The sequence below is a fragment of the Strigops habroptila genome, chromosome Z (assembly GCF_004027225.2).
Source record: "Strigops habroptila isolate Jane chromosome Z, bStrHab1.2.pri, whole genome shotgun sequence".
Taxonomy (NCBI): domain Eukaryota; kingdom Metazoa; phylum Chordata; class Aves; order Psittaciformes; family Psittacidae; genus Strigops; species Strigops habroptila.
Genome location: NC_044302.2, coordinates 81,925,871 through 81,947,919, shown reverse-complemented (window position 1 = coordinate 81,947,919; position 22,049 = coordinate 81,925,871). Strand labels below are relative to the sequence as shown.

Sequence of the window (22,049 nt, the reverse complement as noted above, 5' to 3'; positions counted from 1 at the left end):
ATAAAACAGAAAATATATGTCTTCATCATCATGTTCTTTTAGTTAAAAGAAAGGCCATCTGAGTTTAACAGATGACTTCTTTATTCAGCTCAGTTCAGAGGAATTCCTTGCCTTGCCCTCGCGCAAGCTATTAGAGCTCAGAGGTGTGATGGCAAAAGATCTATGCATGAAAGATACAGTATATGTTTCTCCATTGAATGCATTTTTCTCCCTCTTTACTAAGGTCTGACACTGCAGCTGTTGCCACCCTAATATATATATATTTGAACAGCAGAACTCTTGATGTAATGCTTTCCCTGCATGTCCTTAACCAGAGTGTTCATTGCCATTGTCGGTTGACTGAACTTGTCATATATTTCAGTAGCTGTCATAGGGCTGGAATGATCTGGGACAACTGGATGAAAGCAAAGAGGTCGACATTACCACAGTACATATGATTTTACTTTAGAAGGCTGACGGGTGAGTAATTATGAAGGCAGTCCTAGTGACAAATGAGATTACCAACCACAAATCTACATTTTATATTCTTGAAACTAGAGCCATATGACCTTGCTTTGTGTTTCTAACCAGATGAGAATAATAACATATTAAAATCTGAGGAAGCAGATAGAGCTTAAGATAAATTCTTCCTTATGCATGCATACCTATTCCAAGAATATAAAGAATGATTCATAAACTAGAAATAACTGCAAACACAAGCCACCAGGTCCTGCTGAAATCTAACCAGAATATCTCAGTGGATAAGTTTTGAACTCTGTATGCCATGGGGACTTTTGTTTTCCTTCTGCTATGAAGTGGGACTTTGAAAGATATACATATATTAAAAAAAAAACCAAACCAAAACAAAAAAACCCCAACCAAAACCCCCAACATTTTCTAGAATCTTGCATTTTCTTGACAGAATATTTTTACTTCAAGTTATTTGAACTGGCAAAATGTTGTCTGAAAATCTACCCCAGAGAATGTTAGAAAACACAAAAAAAAAAAAAAAATTGTTCCAGCACAACATTCTCATTCCTGTGCATTTCAATATGGTTACCAGAAATACAGGAACAAGCTTTTCATAGTATAGAGTTCCAACTGCCAAATTAATTTATCTTCTTCAGAAAGTGTGTAGGTAGATGCTGCTTCAAGAATAATTGTGTTCTTATTGATTTTGTCCTTATTTGTAAACATCTCTCTTTTATTAAATCATATTAAGCACTGTTTTCAAAGAACATAATCTTATTAATTTCTTCAAGATCTTTTCTCTTGTTTTTTTCTTTTCATCCTCCCAAATCTTGTTTTTTTCCCTCCCTAACACCCCCAAAATCAACACCAATTATGACAGGATAACAATAGTATCATATTTTCCAGAAAAGAAAATGGAGACAAAAAGACTTCCTTAAAGCCACACAATGAATCAGTGGTAAAGGCAGAACCAAAACCTACTTTCAAACAAATTTCCAAGCATATTCATTCTTCCAGAACATGCAGCTTGGCATTTTGATTGCACTCGTGAGAATTAAACTGCCTGAGGCACCCTAAAAATGAGGAACAGGGAAGCTGAGTGCTGAGAGTTTCACTACAGCATGGCAGCGTAAGGAATCCTTCCCTGAGGACTGCCCTCCTTGCTAGAGGTTGCTACTGCAGGGGAGCACTAATGGAATGACTTGTCTGAGTGCCCATCATCAACTGGTCAGAAACTGGCCAGGTCTGTACAATGTCTTAAAAAGACACAATGGTTTCTGTAGTGAATATCACTGTGGACTCTCTGGCCGGCTGCCAGTATTTTGCTCAGTACCTTATGCAGAAGTCATCATGGTAGAACTGGGTTTGTTTGCAAAACATTAATCTTGCATATCCCATCTTTATCTACCTGCCTTTATAGTCTCACTTTCTACATATTTTGGAGGTTCCAGAGCACGTGGGACAGACTATGCAAACAGCCTGATTGCCTTCCTGATTAATTCCTTCTGCATGCCAAATGAGCATTCCACTAGCATCGCCAGGCAAAATGACCTAAACCATATTACTATGCCTGAGCCTGCACTTAGGTTCAGATGTTCATGTTCAGTTATTATTTTGGTGATATGTACAATTTCACAATGAGCAAAAGCAAGAGAAGGAAACAGACATTCAAAATTTGGATATACTCACATATGACACACACACCCCACACTCCCCCAACGCTTTTTCCAAACAGATGAAATATATGATAGGAATATAAGATGTGATGATTTCTCTGAAACAGTTAAAAAGCAATCCTTTAATGGAAAATAATGATGACCTAATGCTAGGGGCTACTGCCAGCTCCCTTGCATTATAATGTACTGCACATATAACAAGGAAGACAGTGAAGTGTGGAAGCATTTAACTTGGAAATAAGGAGTAAAATAGAGGCAGACAACATGTCATTAATCATATATGGAATCTACCAACCACTCAACATCTCTACCCTGGCGAAAAAATTACTGGCTGCTTTTACAGACTCCAAATGATGCTTATGAGATGATCTGACATGTAAGGCCAAGCTAGGGCTCCTTCCTTGTTTTTGAATTTCTCTCAGACCTGAGAGAAGGTGGATGCTTCTAACTGAAAGCTAATGAGATCTACAGGGGATCAGCATCTCACAGAATTACATCCTCACATTTGACCTCCAGAGGCTTATTCTTCATCTGCCTGATGAAACAAGACTGATGTCTGAGTAGGCCTAGTGATTGGGTTTTTAAGTACCTAGGCAGAATAGAAAATCAAGTAATGATTCTTTTTCTTCCTGAGTCATGCATAGCTAAGGGACCCAAAAATAGCTATTTGGTTGTTTCCTGCCACAACATCCTCTTCTAACACAGCTGCAGAGTATTCATGGGAAGTACTTGATAAAATCACCATGATATCATTAGCAGCAACTGTGTTTCTATCTTGAAATGCTTATTAGATGAGAAAAAACAAGTAAAATTAAATTATATTAGAGCTAGCGGTGAATATATATTTGAATTTATTTCCTCATTCATTTTTACATATTTGGCTGGAAAAAATGCAATCTGACTACATACTTGAAACTGTTTCTTCTTTCCACCTTCTTTTTTACTTCAGTGTATAGTTACTGTAGCAGAAACTTTTAAAAGAAAATCCTGTGAACTGTAGAAGAATCAGCAAACTGTAGCAATATCTGTGACAGTCATTTCTATTAATTATTGGAAGCTTTATGCTAATATCATACTGAGGTAAGACATACAAATCAGATGCAAAATGCATTAACACAAAACCCCTGGGAGTCTCATTGACAGTGTGTGTATCTGATTAAAAAAATTAAGATTATTTCTTTAACCAACCAGCCTTACACCAAGAGTAGAAAAAAAAAAAAATCAGCCTGCTTGGTCTGAGAGACCAAACCCTTTTGATTATGGCAGCTGCTTCCCTTGGTCATTCTGAAGAACTCAACACAGCCAAATTCATTACACAGCATTTGCTGCTATGCTGTTTTAACAACTGTTTTGGCAGTGCACAAATGATTTCACAAGAGGAACTGTGTGAAATTCCTGTGAGAGCAGCAGTCCCAGAACCCCTCTCTCTAAGTCATCTGATGGATCTGAGCTGTTGTCAGCACTGCGTCATCAGCGCCATCCACTGACCATCCAGCATTGTGACTTGGTGTCTTATGGCTCTGACAAAGCTCTGTATTTTTTTTTTTTTTTTTGGTCATGTTTAAGAATTTCCATGCTTGATAGAAACTAATGCACGATCTTTTCTCCCATCAGAGCTTCCTCTTGTCTAGGACGGATCTTGTGATTAATGGTATAGAAAAGGAGGGACAGTAAAAGAACCTGATATACAGAAAGCTTAGGATGATGACATTTTACCAGAATAGGAAGCTGTTGCAAAAGCATTACAAGAGCAATACATTTAACCTGTAATTAAGGTGCAATTTTTAAATAGATGATGCAGGCATTTCTACTAAATATCTCTACAGATTTATGCACAATTCCAAGCTTGGATTTATTTATGTATTTTCAATAACCTTTATAACCTGTTCCATCATGAAGAATGTACAGTGCTTTGGTCTTCATCTTGAATGGTAGGCAGTTTCTGAGTTTAAACTCCTTGTTCAGAAAACAGCTGAGCAGACATTTTTAAGATTATTAAAGTTACACTTTGTACCAAAAATTGTGCTGGAAGACTTAAAGTATCTCTTCAGCTCCAGGTAGCAGTTTGTCCCTGCCTGCAGAGATCACTGGACATGCAGATGCACAGTGGTGTGAGTGCTCAGATTAGGTGGTGACTGGAGTCAAGAGTAAGAAACTTTTTTCTCCAGCGCCAGGACACATAGCAAAGGGAGGTACCTTCAAAGGGAGATGTATAAAATGCCTGTTTGATCTCCACAGACCCAGGTGAGCTTACTGCAGACAAGACAGCATGCTATGCAACAGAAAATTAAAAACACAATGCACGTTTTCCCTCTTCAAAACACCAATGAAACTATTGCATGTAGAACATGAGGACGTAGGAAATGTAATGGCATGTCTGGTACTATGACCCCATAGCCATGGCAACAACACTGCAAAGACAGATTACCCCAGTGCTCATTTCCATCAATGGCAGAACTGTAGTGATTTACACTGGTCCCTTACTCACAAAATGAAAAGCTGCATTTCAGTTCTGTGTTACAGTTTTAATGTTTACAAAGTTTAACAGGGAAGAGACTGACAGGATCTTCTATTCTGAGAAGAAGGAAAAAAACCCCACCCATCACTGACAGGTACCATTTACTTGTCTTTCATTGTAGTGCAGACCTGTCAAGCCTCATGTGATGAGCATCAGACTCGCTCCTTTAGCCACTGCTTTCTCATTCCCCACTGTGGCATCTCCAGTTCATGCATCAGCAGCGTCCTGTTATGCAGCCTGATGTGTGAGTCTCATCTGTTGTGATTTTAAGGACCCACAGAATCTGGAAAGGTCACAAAACCAAGCATTGATACAGCAGTGAAGCATCTTCATCTGTTGCAAAAGTAACAACTTCCATGGTTTACCCCATGACAATATTCTATGTAGCTTATCTGTCTTCTAGGCTGATGAGAAGTCTCCACAGGTTTTTTGCGGTGGGTGTGTACCTGAGACCTGTGCTTGATACAGATCTTGTCTTGTTTCAGTGCTCTCAACAGAATTTCTAGTTTCATTTCAGAACTGTGTTTTGTTAATTTTTTTTTGCCTTCTTGATGAAATAATGTTTAAAAATATCCTTTGAAAGAAATATTCCTGAGATCTTTAATCACCATTTTCTTACTCTCCACATTTCCCATTTACCTAGTCAAATATAAAGATTTTTTTTTGGTGGGTTTTTTTTGTTTGTTTGGTTTTGGTTTTTTTTGTTTTGTTTTGTTTATGAGAAAAAATCTAAAGAAGGCATACCTCAACATTTACATTTTCCAAGCATAAGGCCAGACTTGCAAACATGACAGACTGAGTCAGGGTGAACAACCTTTATTGCTTAGTGAAAGACCCATGACACTCTTTTTTTAATTTTCTCTGCACCCAAAGTCCAGCATGTAGGAGTAAAATGGCATGCAGGAGTAAAAGAAATACTGTGTTTAAAAGGTCAGGGGGAAAAAGAAAGTTATTTGATATTATGGAAAAGAACACGACATTATGAAAAAGAATGAGAAAAAACATTGTCAAGGTGTATAGATGTTTCAAAATGGCTAGCATTTTGTACTTAGTAAGAATCTTTATTTTCTTAAATCAAAATGTGAAGGTATTTGTATTTCGATATAAAAATGCCAAGTGAGGAACAATGATCACTAGTTAATTCTCATCGTCTTATTATTCTCCCTCTTAACTTTGGCTTCTTCTACTTCTGAATCTTATTTATTTCTTAATTTTGTAGCATGGCGTATACTTCGAATGTTTTGAGAGCACAGAAAATATTTGCTCCCAATATATGCATTGAACTTGTGAAAGAAATGTTACATTGCATTTATATTATTTTTATTATATAGACCTCTAGCACAGAATTGAGAAACAGCTTTGTTAATGCGTCCATCATTCCAGAATTCTCTCATCCAAACCAACTCAGTTGTATGCAAAGCAGCTGTCTCCTGGTGCATTTGTTAATGCAAGTTTCTTATATTTAGTATGCAGCCCTGAAAGTTGTTTATCTTCTATGTACTGTAAAATTAGTGTTTTGGGCAAAAAACAAACTGTGTTACAAATATTGAAAAATGTCCTAAAATCACACTGTTCTACATCTAAATAAGGCAGACTAACTGTACTAGCTATTGCCTGGGCAGCATGCTCATTCTAGGTTAGTTTTTGTGATGACATATTTTATTCAAATGACTATTTGCTATCACCTAAGGAAAATGAAAATTTCTCCTTTTGTCTTTCGTCCAAATTAGCAAATAAAACTAACTAGTTCTGTGCATTCCATGATCCAGCATTTGATATGAAAAAAAAAAAAAAATCACTTCTCTTGAGTCTTAGCAAAAGAAAAGGAGGTAGTATAATCAATGTCACCGAAAACCTGAACTGATGTTCATGACTACTTCTGCAGTGTTTCTACTACTCCTGGTTAAAAGAATTAGATATTGTATTAAACTGGGTCCCTTGTATGTTAGCACCTGGTGAAATATCTAGATCACAGTAATTATGTACAGAAGAGAGCTTCAAGTACACCATGTTCCAAAAATGTTAACATATCATAACCCAGTGATTAGTGATCAACAGAAAGACCTGCCCCACAAACACAGCACTCTGTGGACAAGAGTATTCAGGAGTATTGTCACAGCATGCCACCGGGCTAAGATGCTTGAGACACAAAAACGTAGTTGTGCCTAGCATTATAGTATCCAATTCTGGTCAATTTCTTTCCCATACCATCTTCAAAAGCCTCTGAAGGAGACAGCAAAAAAAGGACAAAGTTACTGCTAGAAGACAAATAATAAACAAAATCTGAGGAATTAAAAAACCCCCTAGTATGGTCTCTTCCACCAACACACAAAGTCTCATCATTACTTATTGCATTTTTATGTCTTCTAAAAATTAAGCAAAGAAACAGAAAAGTATTATTTATGCAAAGATGTTGTTAATTTTAACACTTTTAGTAAAAAAAAAAAAAAACAAAAAAAAAGCTGATCCCTTGCTTTAAAGAACGACATGATGACAATCTAAAAACTAATCCTGCTTTATGTTCTATTGATAGTTCCCTGTATGGAGGTTTTAGGTGAGAGGTTGCTTAAAGACTTCAATGCTAATGTAAATGCCAATACAGTAAAAAGATGTGGAGGACGTTTGTCCTGGGATAAATTTGGGAACCCAGCATCAGTTAAGTCTTGTAATTTCTAATACAGTATCTGCAGTAAATCTGCAGAATTAAAATTTTAATAATAAACCCAGAGTATATATTCTCTAAATTATGTAATAAAAAGCTTCTCTGAATAGTTTAATCCACTGTTTCAAAAATCTATTCAGCTAAAATTTAAAATGACATTCCAAAATGAGAACTGTTTCATGAAAAGCTATAGTTTCATATATTCATGATTGCATAATATATTTATAATGCTTTCTTAAAAACAAACCCCCATAAACCAACATTTTAAATCAAAGGAAGATTTTTCTGGTTTTCCCTAATTGCAATTGATAGCAAATACAATGTGCCATGTTTTCAGAGGGAAATGGTTGTTATTGATGATTTTTTTTGCATGTATCTGTCTAAAATCAAAAGCAAGAATAAATCACATGGATAAAAAAAAAATTACTCTTAGCATGCTCATGCATGCATGCACACATACAGATGGTCTAAAATGTTGAGAAAATTAATGATGTCTACATGCCTGTATTAGCAGAAAGAGTAACATTCAGGGTTTCATGCCAGAAAGAATCGGCTGCAAAAATTCATGATGGCATATATCATTCCTTTGAACAAACCTCCACTTAATTCCTATTTTCATGTTATGGTGAGGTAGGTTTAAATAGCTCTAAAGAAATTAAAAATCTGCAGAGCTAGAATGAAATTGCTTCTGACATACACTTTAATCCATATTGATGTCTCTATTATATGGTTTGCCTATGTCCTAGCTCCCATAGGTGATTTACTTTACACAACACATACCACATACGTAGAAGTGGGCAGCCTGCAGGGCAGGCTACTGTTTTCCTGCTGCCTCAGCCACCGCAGTTGCCTTCTCCTGCCCTTCCCTCTCTGGCCAGACAGCATCCAGCTCTCAGCCCTTGGGCTAACATACCCAGCATGAGCCACATGCTCACACCCATGTTTCATCTTCACCCTTTCAGTAGAGGAGAACATACCAAATCTAAAAGCTGAATACAACACTATTTATATATACTGTCATTTAGAACAAAGGAAGAATTTTAGCTGACTGGAACCAAAATATTAAATTCCTGATGCCAGATTTAGCAGCTTGGCATGAGATGACCCAGGGATTTTGGGGCCTGGCCTGGACTTTCACATATTGTTTGTATGCAGGCCATGAAGATACATTCATGTATGAGAATGACTCACAAGTAGGTTGCAAAACTGATGTGTTTATTGGCTTGTTTTCAGTATGAGTGGGAAATCCAGGACTTAGTCGTGTTGACCTTGCTGTAGGGAGTAATCCTTTTGTCTAGAGATTAATCCCCATCTGAACTATGGATTGACATTCCCAGTATGAATGAAGCTTCCCAGATATGACAAAAAAAATTGGAAGTTTCAAAAATTCTGAATTATTCCTTTGGTTCTTATTCATGTAAGAACTTATGTATGACTCTGTCGTAACAGAGTCCTAAATCATACTTAGGAACACTTTCAAGTTATTTCGCAGGTTGCTGTCCCCTTTAACTCAGCTTCGCATTGTGAAGTCTTTAAGTATCTGGTTTAGTTTGTATCTTTAATGCCATTATTCTTGGAACATTAGTATCCCTTATATACAGAGAGTTTACAACGGATACCTCATTGTTGGGGAACACAGTTGTATGCTCCATCCCTGGCAGTGTTCAAGGCCATGTTGAATGGGGCTTTGAGCAACCTGGTCTAGTGGAAGTTGCCCCTGCCTGTGGCGGGTGAGTTGGAACTAGATAATCTTTAAGGTCCCTTCCAACCCAAAACGTTCTATGATTCTATGTACCTGTAGATTTGGGCCCCCAAATAAGTATGGACTCTGCATGAGAGCATTGGGGTTATGGAAAAGATGGCATTATGCAAACAAAGATGTTTAAAACACCTTCTTGGGCAATAAAAACCATGCAGAAGCTGTGCTTTTTGGCTGCTTTGCTGTCATTCCCTCATGATGACCTCAGTATTGCCATCAAAATTGAGTGCCACTGCCCAGAAGCAATGACACCATGTCCACGTTGGGCTGCCATTGAACAGCAGCGCAGCACAACCTGTTGCCTCCCTGCTGCCGTTTGCCAAAAGCTGGAGAAAAAAGCAGATGAGGAGAGAAAGCAGGAACAAGCAGATATGACCACGATAAGTCTTGGCGTGGGTAGGGGCTGTTATTGCACCACGGGAAGGGCATTAACCAGCAGTCACCATGCCAAAGGGGCTCAGCCCCAGGGCCGGCTGTGGGGGGACAGGGTCTGAGCCCGCGAGAGCGGAGGACTACACCCCCGGGCGCACCCTGCCGGCGGGGCGGAGCGACACGGGCCCCGTTCCGGGTCCAGGAACACACGGTCGAGACTTGGCCGCGAAGCATCGACGCTTCCCGGCCGCCCCCCGCGAGAGGCGCGGTGCAGGCCGCGGCACGGGAGCAGCGGCTGTCTGCCCCGCTCCGCTGAGCAACTCCCCGCAGCCCACACCGCCTGCCGTGCCCGCCGCCGCTCTCGCTCCCCCAGCCCGGCTGCCGGCACTCGGGCGGAACCCCGCCGGCTCCGCTAGCTTCGTCTCTGCTTGCCGCGCCTCCCGACCCGCCACCGCGCCCCGGGCCGCCCGGCCTTTCCTCCCGCCACCGCCCGCCGTGGCCCCAACACGAGTTCGCGAAGCGCTACTCTCGCCCCGCCACCGCCCCCCTGTGCCCTCCTCCTTGGCGGCGGGACGCGGGGTACGCCGGGAGTTGTAGTCCTTCCTCCCCGCCCCGGCGGCGGCGGGCACGGGGGAACGGGACAGGGGGACTACAGCTCCCCGGGGTGGGCGGGAGGGAGGGGCGGTGCCGGGGAGGAGCGGGGATAGCTCCGGTGCTGATCGCGACGCGGGGTTTCAGCAGAGCCCGGGCTGGCGGCGGAGGTGGCTGTCGGCGTGCGCGAGCGAGCGGCGGCAGAGCGAGCGGCGGGCCGCGCCCGGCCATGAGGCACGAAGCGCCCATGCAGGTCGGTCCAAGGGCCGAGGCCGAGTGAGCGGCGAGGGGGGGCGGCAGGCGCAGCGCGGCCGAGAGCCGGGCGCCCGCGGGACGGGGCAGGAGCCCCTCCGACCTGCAGCGGCATGGCAGGGCCGCCGGGCCGGGCTCTCCCGCAGGTGGCCGGGGGGTGTGAGGAGGAGGAGGATGAGGACGCCCCTTGTGTGAGGGGAGCCGGGGGAGTCGTGTCCCTGCCGCCAGCCCACCGCCCTGGCCGCGGGTGGGTTTCAGTCGCGTTCGGGCAACCTGAACAGTGTTTTGCAGGCACTGCCCGTTGAGCACTGTCCCCTGAGAGTGAACGGGTGTACCGTGTTAGGGGATGAGGTCCTACCTGGATGCACAGGAAGTTGCACGGTATCTCCACCTGTTTATTCAGTGAACGGTTGTCCGCCTGCACCAGGGATGGATGGCTCATGGCCAGAACTGAGGGTAGCAAAGACGTGGCCTCTTTATAGCAGCTTTTTTATCTGTAAAAGTATAATGCCACTTAGCACTGGAGAAACAGATGTTGTACAGATACAGGTTAGATTATGGAGAGTTTTTAGCAGTTCCTAGGTTGTGGAACAAACCAGTTTATGCTGGTGAACTGTACTTCAGTTGTCAATTAGGACCTACTTTATAATCTCATGCAGGAGTTCTGGGGGCCTGAGGCTACACATTCAAACACATGACTTTTTTAATAGGAGATCGGTCGTGTTACCAGTGAATTGATAACAATCAATCCCACTGATTTTAAAGAATGCAAAGAGCACTTTTGCAGACTGTTGTGATTTAAGTTATGAAGTGCATCTCTGTTTGCTAATATTTTTCATGCTGGATATCCACTCTTTCAGTAATAAGATTTCAGCCTGAAGGGAAGATCTGCATCCTTTTAAATATGCAAAAGAAGTCTGAAATCTTAAGTTATGCTCATATGGAATTGGGTTTGCTTGACTTTGGACAGAGACCGATAATCTTATAAATCTTTTGCAGAGCAATTGTTCAGATGACACATCCTGAAACCTTTCAACCAGAGAGATGCACTAGAAATAAGCCATTCTTCAGTAAGAAGGTGTTTCAGTTTTCTGATGGGAGAAGAACAATAATTAGGATGCTGTTTAAAATACCCAGTTCTGCATGCTACATGCATATGTTGGAAATGTTTATCTGGTATTTGCAACTTATTTACATATGCTTGTTGAGGTACTCAAGTCATGCCTAGTACGTATTGGCTTTGGAGAGCATTTCATTAAAAGCAGATTCTGCTAATAAAGGATGACAACTACACATTGGTCACTAATGCATTTGATGTTTTTGATAGGTGTTAAACTGATGTTGTTACATAGTTGTGGAAACAAAATGGTGGTGCAACATTATAATAAAATCAAAAGTCCAGATATAAAAGAAAAATGTATGTAATTGACACATCAGAGAACAGCTTCTTGGGTTTTTTATATAATTGGACAGATCATACAAAAGTACAGACAGAATTATTGTTAAACATAATTGAATAAAAGTCAGTAAAAATCACAGGCTAAGTGTAAAAAGAGACAGCAGAGTGCTATAAAAAACCCTACAAATTCCGCTTTTTCAAGGTTGATGAAATGGTCAAACACTGTCTATTTTTAAGCATATCTCATCCAAAATTATAATCACAAGCATCTGGATTTTTCCAAGATATGAAAATGCAATCTGGCAGATGAGGTTTAATTTTCACTTCTTGTTTCTGCATGTTTTTTCTTCTTTCTTCTACTTACATTATTCTCAGCATACACGAATATTAGTCTTATTAAAGATTCCAGTAAAACTATATTCTATTGTGGATTCTTCTTCTTAAGAGTCCTTTTGTTTTCCAATATTAGCTAGTATGGTTGATCCGTGTTCAAATGTGATTTAGACTGGCTGAACTAATTGCTTGATTTATCTCTTTTAGCTATTTGATTTCCTATTACATGAAATGTAGTTGCTTTTTAGCACACAACAAATTTATAGATCAGTCTGTTACAGAGTTACCATCTCTAGATTGTAGAACAACAGAAGGACTGATCAATTGTATGTCTCTTGATCATGACAAAAGCAACTCAGAAGAGAGTTTAAGCATTTTTTCCAATTTCTATCAAGAAACAATTAAATAGAAAACTAAAAAGTTAAAGTATTTTAGCAGAATGAGAAAAAGGGCCTATGTGGTGGCACTGTCTTTATATTTTTATGAATTCTTTGTTTGAAGCTTATGCCATTTCTCGGTAGACAAGAAGGGCCAACAGTTACCAGAAAGGCAGCCCAAAAAGTCCTTCCAGAGGAGGAGTTACCTAGTATAAAATTTGCTGTTGTCATCTGCTGGGTAAAATCGGATCTGTGTTAGAGTTTGTGACTATTTTTAATTTTACTAACCATGTTTTCAAAGAACAGAAGTTAGTTTTAGTAGTGCTTATGGCCATGGAGAGGGCTTTGGTTTAGAAGTCAAAAGTGATGAACTCTCTTTTTCTGAAAAACGTAGAAGTCTGTATGGTTTCTGCATTCTTATAAGAATTCATCTGAATTAGTTGAAATGTCTGTATATCTCTCAGCAGTTTCCTCTAAGGCTTTCCTGGTACTTTCAAAAGTGAAGGTTCAGTGGGAATTTCTCAGTGATTCATACACTGATTCATTCACTTCAAATTTCACTCCTTAACTGATTTGATTCTAGCATTCTTAAGCTGCCCTTTTCATGGAGAAGATAAATTTAGGTTAAAGAATGACAAGTGAGAGATAATGCCCTAACTCACCACAAGTAGATTCACCAGCATCCATGTGCTAGAGCCTTGCCAGAATTGTTCTTTACTGCACGTTGCGTTCTGCAGTCCTGGACATCTGCCAGCACTGTGGCCACAATCATGCTACTTCTACTGATACTAAGCAAGTAGAGTTTCTTTAAAATGTTTTAGAATTCCATCTCTTCTATCTTCTCGATATTCCCCAATTTGGCATTTCAGTATGCTGCTTATAATAAAACTTTGCACATCTAACTTTTCAGACTGGGTTATGCTGGTTATGCTGAATATACTTACACATATTCCTGAATCTAACCTCATAATACCTTGAAGCAGATAAGCTTCTCTTGATGCTGCCAAGTACATTGGTTCACAAGCTGTGCTCTGCAGATGGCTGGCAATCCGTATATTCCAAATAAGTGGCTGGTACATTGTCCACTGAACTCTGTTAAGTCTTATTAATTGCTAGTTTAATTTATTAAACTGTAGCAGTATGTGTGACAGTCATTTCTATTAATTATTGGAAGTTTTATGCTAATATCATACTGAGATAAGACATACAAATCAGATGCAAAATGCATTAACACAAAACCCCTGGGAGTCTCATTGACAGTGTGTGTATCTGATTAAAAAGAATAAGATTATTTCTTTAACCAACCAGCCTTACACCAAGAGTAGAATAAAACCCAGCGAATCAACCTGCTTGGTCTGAGAGGCCAAACTCCTTTGTTTATGTCTGCTGCTTCCCTTGGTCATTCTGAAGAACTCAACACAGCCAAATTCATTACACAGCATTTGCTGCTATGCTGTTTTAACAACTGTTTTGGCAGTGCACAAATGATTTCACAAGAGGAACTGTGTGAAATTCCTGTGAGAGCAGCAGTCCCAGAACCCCTCTCTCTAAGTCATCTGATGGATCTGAGCTGTTGTCAGCACTGCGTCATCAGCGCCATCCACTGACCATCCAGCATTGTGACTTGGTGTCTTATGGCTCTGACAAAGCTCTGTATTTTTTTTTTTTTTTTGGTCATGTTTAAGAATTTCTATGCTTGATAGAAACTAATGCACGATCTTTTCTCCCATCAGAGCTTCCTCTTGTCTAGGATGGATCTTGCGATTAATGGTACAGAAAACCATGGACAGTAAATTAATTATTAAATGCTCAGTTAAAAATTAGAGGATAAAGATTTGTGAGAATTGGCTGTGGTCTGCGTCTGTGGATACTGAGGCATTAATTGAGAGCACACCAAAAGTAAGAGGTTAAGCAGCTTGCCCAAGATATAGAAGGAAGGAAAACAAAAGTCATAGGATACCCCTGAAAGAGTTGGGAATAAAACCCAATCACTAGATTATCGTGTGATATACCTCGAAAATAATTGACTTTTTCATGGTTGGGTTATATTGTCATAGTGTTCTTATAAATAAAGAGCTTGGTAACATTTTGACTCTGGTGGTGACATCTGATCTGCACATTAAAAACAACTCACTTTTGGTGCATCCTACATACGGTCCAGTGAGTTACAAACATTGAATTTTCTCACTGTATTCCATTGTTTCAATATCTATTTATTATGTTTGACTAACTATATTTTACAAAATGCAAAAAGGTCATGTCACAAAAATTGAGTGGTAGGGACCTCTGTCTTTTTTGAAATACATCAAAGTATTTATGAAATGCACAAAGGAGTGAACCTCAGTATTTTCAAGTCCAGCTTTTCTTGCCTTTTGTGTCATATTTTCCAGGGCAAATTCATCCTGCGTTAGGAATTCAGAGTGGGGTGTGTATATAAGTGCAAACTGAAGTTATGTGTAGCCCACAGAGCTCACGGCATACTGCTCTACTTAAGTGAGAAAGCTGATCAAATTAATTCTGTTAAAGAATGATGTCCTCTATAGCCATAAAGAGAGTAACACAGCCAACTGTTTTGTTATTATTATGAAGGTGAACACATACTTTTTCACATTGGTTCTCAACCCTGCTCTGTTTTAACCTGTTACTTTTGCGATCAAGGGAACAGCTGAACATAAGACTTGAAAAGTACCTGGGTCTGATATAGAAAACCCTGCCTAATGATAAAACTCTCCTATGCCCATAAATAATGCACATTTAGGAGTTTCGAGATGTGCTGTAAACAGGGAAGCCATCGTCTTTTGTCCTTGGACTGTATTCGAGTGGACATACCTACTCCGAGGTCCTCTAGGAGGCTGGGGACATACCTGCTCCTAAGTTCTCTAGGAGGTGGTCTGAGACTGCCTTTGGTACTAAAATCCTGATGGGTGTAAGGATCTGAAATAAGGACTCCTACAAAAAAACTAAATATGCAGTGTGTTAAGGAAAACAGCCTCATACATTCTATCTTCAATTTTACTAAATGAGGACAAAATTTTATGGCAGAGAAAACTTAATGTGTTTTGCTGAAAGTGATGGGTGTTTAATACATCCATTTAACCATATGAGAAGAGAACTTTGTCAAAATAAAGGTAAGAGTTCTGCTTTCTTGGAAACAGAATATCATAATGTTAGTGAGGTTGGCATGTTTATTTGGTTCTTGTCCATGTATGTAGTATTTAATTACAGGTCTGAACATGTCATTCCTGGTGATTATTTCCAGCATTGTTTCCAAAGGAGGAGCATAACATCAGCACTAGCTTCTTCACATTTCTTTTCTTTGCCAAATGCCTCCATAGTTGGGACAACTTCTTTTAGGAGTGGACTGACATATTAGTACATGAGGAGGTGGCTGCAGTGCATGCCATACTTACTGGAAGTCAGCAGCTTACATTTAAAAAAGAGAAGCACTGCAAACATATTCCAGATGTTCAAGAGGACCAAATATCTTGGTTTCCCTTACAGTCGGCAGTAAAATAGAGACTCTAGAGTATCATTTAGGGTGGGAGCCTGATATAGGTGAATTGTGCTCTGAAGAATCTATCTTTGTGCTTAGTACAGAATGAGTAAGTTGGGGAAGTAATGGCAAGGTCTTAGCACCCGTGCTGAGTTTGATGTTCCTTCAGACTCATGAAGGCTCTAGTACTTTTCTAAAACTCATTTGGGTTTTGGACACAAGAAAGGATCACTACTGGTAATCAACAGAGACTGTCTCCGTAGGCTAAAGTTAGTCTCTTCAAACAGTTTGAATTATTATTAAGAGTTCACTAATCATCTCATGATTCTTCCGGTGGGAGGTACAGAAATGAGTCTTTTCCCATGCCTTTCCTGTGCCTTCTGGCTCCTGTGATAGGCAGACATGCTTCTACCTCTGAAATAAAATCTGGCTGCACTTCTGTGTTAGGTTGTCCATAATTCTGCCTATGACACTCCAAGTAATGAATCCATAAGCTTAAGGCATAGTGAAGATGTTGGGTTTATTTTTTTTTTTTTATTAGTAATTTTTAAGAACTTTTAAGGAAACTATTACATGGGTAATGCACATAAATACGGTAATTTAGAGAAGCACTGAAATTTCTCTGTGGGGAAAATCTGTGTTTAAAACCATCCACAGGAAACAAGTTCTTATTCAGGAAGGCTACATAATGTACAAAATTAACTGAGACTATTGTTAGAATCCAGGTCTCCTGATTCCTTTGTTCACTGAATCATACTGTTTCTGAAGTATTAGGCATTAAAGTACATGATGATGATTTGTAAGGCACACAGGACTGAAGGCAGCAATGAAATGAAAGTTAAACCCGCTTTTTGTAAACCTTAAGTGAGTTGAAGAAGCTACCTGTGAGGCTTCCTAGGACATAAAATCAATAAAGGAGATAATTCTTCTTGCTAGAAGTGGTTCTAACTTCTGGTTTCAGCTGCTGCATTGCAGGTAGGAGCCAGAAGGGCAGCAGGCTGCTAGGCAAGTGTACAAGTTACACACTGGCATCCACAGCCACTGCACAGTCTTTTGTCTGCTGGACTTTATTGACTTGTTGCAAACTGTGGCAAACACAAAATCAGCATACTTTTACTATGTTATTGCCAGTTGTGATTAGACAGGTATAAGCACCATTTGATTTTCCTTTTCTCATTTTCTAAGCAAAATATCTGCAAAGAGTTTTAAAATGAGGGAGAGTAGTGAAGGTGAACAGGATCTGCTTTTGTCTTCTGCTATAGAAATCAGAAAGTTGAAAAAATAGTGGTGTGTATGCTTGGTAATATTTAGGGGTTTGTTCTAAAACTTCTTTATTGCATGTCCGTGAAAATGAATAAATGTTAAGGCCAATGCAAATACTCAGGGTCCAAGCACATAGGTACCCAAGACTACATTTAATCCAGATCTTTAGTCGCTACCAAATAAAAGGCTAATTCTGAAATCAAACACTCCCTACTGCATTATTTGTGGAATATAAGCTTATACTGAATTTTTTTCTCATAAGCTAGCTATTTCCATTGTCTCCTTCAGCACTTTTTGTCCCAACTTCTATATGCCTCTTCAGTAGCCCAAAGAAGCTGGCATACTGTTACTTATGCTATGAGACAGCAGAATTAGCTCAGAAAATTTAGGCAATAATTGAAATTCTGCTGAGAAGGTGGGTTAGTGTGCAGCCCTCACTCTGGTTCCAGCTCTCCCCTCTGACTGCTCATATGTACTCTGAGATGTCTAGCTTAGAAAGCTTTGAGGTGACTGCTTTTCTATAAACCTTTATGTTAGGATATGATGTCTGTCTTTCTGTCTGAAATCAGCATGCAAAAGTGTTGACCTTAGTCTTGCCAAACTCCAAGAATTTAAAATCCTGCCAGGCTCCCCAAAAACAGGAGATTTTTTCTTAAAAAGCACATGAGGTGAAACATTACGTAGTTCTAAGGTCTTTATTTTTGCCATCTGATTTTTGAGCATCCCAGGCAGAATTTTGGTCAGGTTTTAAAGTTAATTTCTGCAACTGTCCTGAAAGCCAGAAGTGTACTTTTTATAAATGGAACCTGTGATTTTTGAGTCCCTAGAGCAAAATAACCTTGCTGTTTAGCAGTGTATAGTAATCTGTGCTGATTCAAGTGTTTTATATGGATTAGAAACTGTATTTTAAGGACTCAAATTTGAAAACATTAACAACTTCCACTTATGATGATAGTGCATTAACATTGCAAATTCCAAACGATAGAATAGAGTAGAACTGGAAAAAAAGTATTTCAGAGGTATATGCCAAACTCACTATTTAACCGTACGACAAATTGAAAACTGGTAAAGGCAAAATACTTTGAATACGGTGATAGGCATTAGAAAAGACAGCAGCCTATTTACAGTAAAATAAATGGTTCAAGTATTTTATCAGATCTAAAACATGTTAAACTTTTGCTTGGAAATATATCTCATATGCCATAACACAGCACTGATCTCTTATTTCCTTCTTGTACAAGTGAAGTATCTTTGCTTATATTTTCATTGTCTAATTCATCACATTTTCTGAATGTAGCTCTTTTTAATTATATACTCAAGAACTGTCCCAAATTTTTAGAATTAGTATGGTTTTGGTACCAGCCACCAGGAATGTTTACATCCTCTTCTGCAACTGGAACTATTACCATGGATACAAGAACCATAAAGTGAATTAATCATCTGTGAACTTCTTGAGTTCATCCATATCTGACATCAAAAACTCCAATAAAATCTCAATGTTTCTGGTTTTATATGATACAAGAGACAATAAATGATTTCTTTTTATTTTGAATTACAGATGGCATCTGCTCAAGATTCCAGATGTGGCCAGAAAGAAACATCTGACCAGAACTTTGATTACATGTTCAAACTGCTCATTATTGGCAACAGCAGTGTTGGGAAAACCTCCTTTTTGTTCCGATATGCTGATGATTCCTTTACGTCTGCATTTGTAAGCACAGTTGGGATCGATTTCAAAGTAAAAACGGTTTTCAAAAATGAAAAAAGAATTAAGCTACAGATTTGGGTAAGCCAAAACCAATAATTCTATGAACTAATCAAGCTGTAGCAGTTTGATAGATAGCATTGAAGCTACTGTAGGTTTGCACTGAATGTCACAACCTTTAGATGTATATATACACACATATATATATGGCATAGTAATGAAAAATCAGTTAATTATTTCCTGTATCATTTTTCTGTTTTGAATAATAGAGTATAGACAGTATTTTTTAGGTATTGAAGTACAGCAGAGTATATATTCTGAATTGAATTCCATCAAGTAATAACGCAGGTTGACACATATAGAGGCAGTGAGGTATAAACAACTGTGCAATATGTAGGCTCTTGAAAGTGATACACGTTATTAAAAAGTACTTTGAAATACCAGTAAGGTATTACATTTCTTACCACAAAAATTATAAATTCATGTAGGACCTATGATAGTGGCTGAATAATGGAAAGCATAATTTTTTGCCATCCTGATCACGTGAAACATCTTCCTCCTGCTGATGAAGAAAATATGTTGAAAGGGAGAATGTACCAGCTGTGTTGCCCAGGTGTACAAAACCCCTCATCTCTTGCCTACACCTTAAAGATGGTAGAAAGATGCCAATTGTGGGGAAGTGTGATGCCAGTGAATAGGTGTTCTTTCATGAAAGCCATCCTCACAAAAAAAGGATAGCCAAAACTTCTTTATGCAGGGGCCACTGATGCTCACATCTCGTAATTCTTGGGTGACAGGGTGATACTCACTTAAAGAAAAGGCAAGGATAGCAGATCATTTAACAATGCAGGACCTGAAGTTAAAGCTTTAGGTTTTTGCCATCATTTGTGAGTGCTTGAAGATTTTGAGCAATTTTTTGTCTGTGAGGTATTCGTAACAGCCTTATTAACCAAGATTTTCTTTTTCTGTGCATGAATACAAGTAATCTAAAAAATTATTTAATGGTGGGTAGCCATGAAACCTCAGATCAAATATGACAAGTTAATCTAACATGTTTTGAACAGCAGATAAATTATCTTTTTAATATGGCAAAAAGTGAATTTCCCAGTTTCCTAGTCTATGTATGTCTCATTCGTGTCTTTTTAGGTAGGCTTCAGCCCTTGGTATCTTAAATCATTTGTTGTTCTGTGCCCTTAAGGAACTCAAACACAGACTTTGCCTCTCAACCTTTTCAAGCTTAGATTCTTGCTATTATCGTAAATGTAACAGTGCTACATAGTAGCTAACTGTATGTCATGTGCATGCTTTCACTGCAATAGCTTGCTAGTTTCGCTGTAGTACTTTATTGTTGGAGATCACGGAGATAAGTTGCATTGACATTTCCTTATTATTTTTTTATAATGGAACAATAAAATTGTGTTCACATTAGTCTTTACAGTTCTTCTAATCAGCAAGTATCCTCTACAATAGATTTTATTGTTCATGTCTCTCCCAGCAAAAGCAGCAGCATTAGTTTACAATGTTGTATTAATGTGAGTAGTTTGACACCAGTATATTTCTCATAATACCTCTCCACAGCAGAGTACAAATATGTGCTTGGCTCAAAAGCAGCCCCTTAATTTGAATGTGTTCAGGGCTATCTATGGCATAGGGAGAATGTAGCAACTGCATTCTTGCCAGCTGGAATAAACTTCCAGTTTTAGCAAAACGGACATTTTGTTGTTCTTTGTATGAAACAGTATGCAAAGTCCAATCAGACTCTGGTGGTCCTTGCCTGAAAAAACTTGCAATTGAAGTCAGTGTAACAAACACAAGGTCTCATGTCCCTTAGGAGTGATGGAACAGGGGCTCAGAGCATGGAAGAGACCTTCCTAAAGTCACCTACCAGGATGTAGGTTTAGAGACAGGTCTTCAGATCTTACCTTCATGCTAAAGCTTTTTACCTCCCAGGCAGCGCTGCATCTTGGTGTGTTGAAGGTTTTTTTGTTTTGTCTTTTCATTAAAATTTTAATGCCAGTTCTTAAAAGGCCTCGACATTCCAAATTAACTGCAACAGCTCTTTATTGCTGCTTCCATTTTTTAGATGGAGCATTCTGCACTGGAGCATTGTGCTGCAATTATACTTGCTAGTAAATTGGTTGACTGTTACACCTCTGGGACCTTAAATAAAATCAGTTAAGTATCTGAGAAAGCTATTCTAGTGCACGAAATCTGAAATAGAGCACTATTACCCCATCTCATAAGCTATATCAACAATTGTATTCTTAATATGTAGTATTTCTGCATGTAACATCTATCTATATTACATTATGCTTTATTACTTTTCTTTGATTATGCAAATGTCTTTCTAAAATGAATAGTGGTCCTGCAATATCCATTCCCATTTCAAACTGCATTTGTAAAAGAGCACTTATATTAGATAAAATATGAAATTGAATGAGTCATAGTGAATGTGATTTGATGCTAATTCTAAGTAGAAACATGTAAGAGGTTAACACTTCCTTTAAAATAACTGGCAAAGTATGGGGTGACATTATATGATAACTGTTATTCAGCATATGTGAAATAAAATGTGCTGAAAAATCTCTGAAAAAAATGTGCTGAAAAAACAGGTTTGAATAGTCAGAAGAAACTGTAAGTACAAATCTAAAGTGTCTTGTGAATGACAAGAACAGAACTGTATTATTTTGCCATGTAGTGCACTGAAGAAATACATGGAATGCTGCTGCTCTGCTCTCCTTGCCTGGCAGTAAGATACAGAAATGTGTAAATAGCAGTGCTGTTAAGTCACTAAAATTCCCTAGCTAGAGGCACATTTATTCCAATGTGTCCTGTTGCAATTTTATACATATTGTTCTTGGGTAGACATCTAAACTTCGTGATTAATAGCCCTTTCAGTAGGACATTTAGTGTTCAACTTGAAGCATGTTGGAGCTTGAAACACTAATTTCCTGAGAAAAAGATTCTCATATGCTTACTAGTGAAGGGTACAAGTTTGTTTGAAATTCAGCATGGGCAATCATGAAGCAGAGTCATTATTTCTTAATAAAATTCACTGTGTGATTATCACAGATGAACTAGCCGGGGTTAACAGGTTGAAGTAAGTGACATCTTACATACTAGGATGCCCTACAGGTCTTTTGTTTGTTTGAGATTTTTCGTGCTTTGAGGCAACGGTGTCTTCTTGGATTCAAAGGAC

The 22,049-nt window shown here is 39.0% G+C and overlaps 1 protein-coding gene across 4 annotated transcripts in view; it reads left to right on the top strand.

The window, feature by feature from the left end:
- The first annotated feature begins 10,029 nt into the window (after positions 1 to 10,029).
- The window catches only part of RAB3C (RAB3C, member RAS oncogene family), a 129,696-nt gene continuing 117,676 nt past the window's right edge, over positions 10,030 to 22,049 (top strand). For all 4 annotated transcript variants that reach the window (XR_003989178.1, XR_003989176.1, XR_003989177.1 and 1 more), the window contains exons 1-2: positions 10,030 to 10,281; positions 18,704 to 18,931. Coding sequence is in view for 1 of the 4 variants with exons in the window: in XM_030470200.1 (XP_030326060.1) it covers positions 10,258 to 10,281; positions 18,704 to 18,931 (252 nt within the window). In the remaining 3 variants the exon portion in view is untranslated. The remainder of the gene's footprint in view (positions 10,282 to 18,703; positions 18,932 to 22,049) is intronic.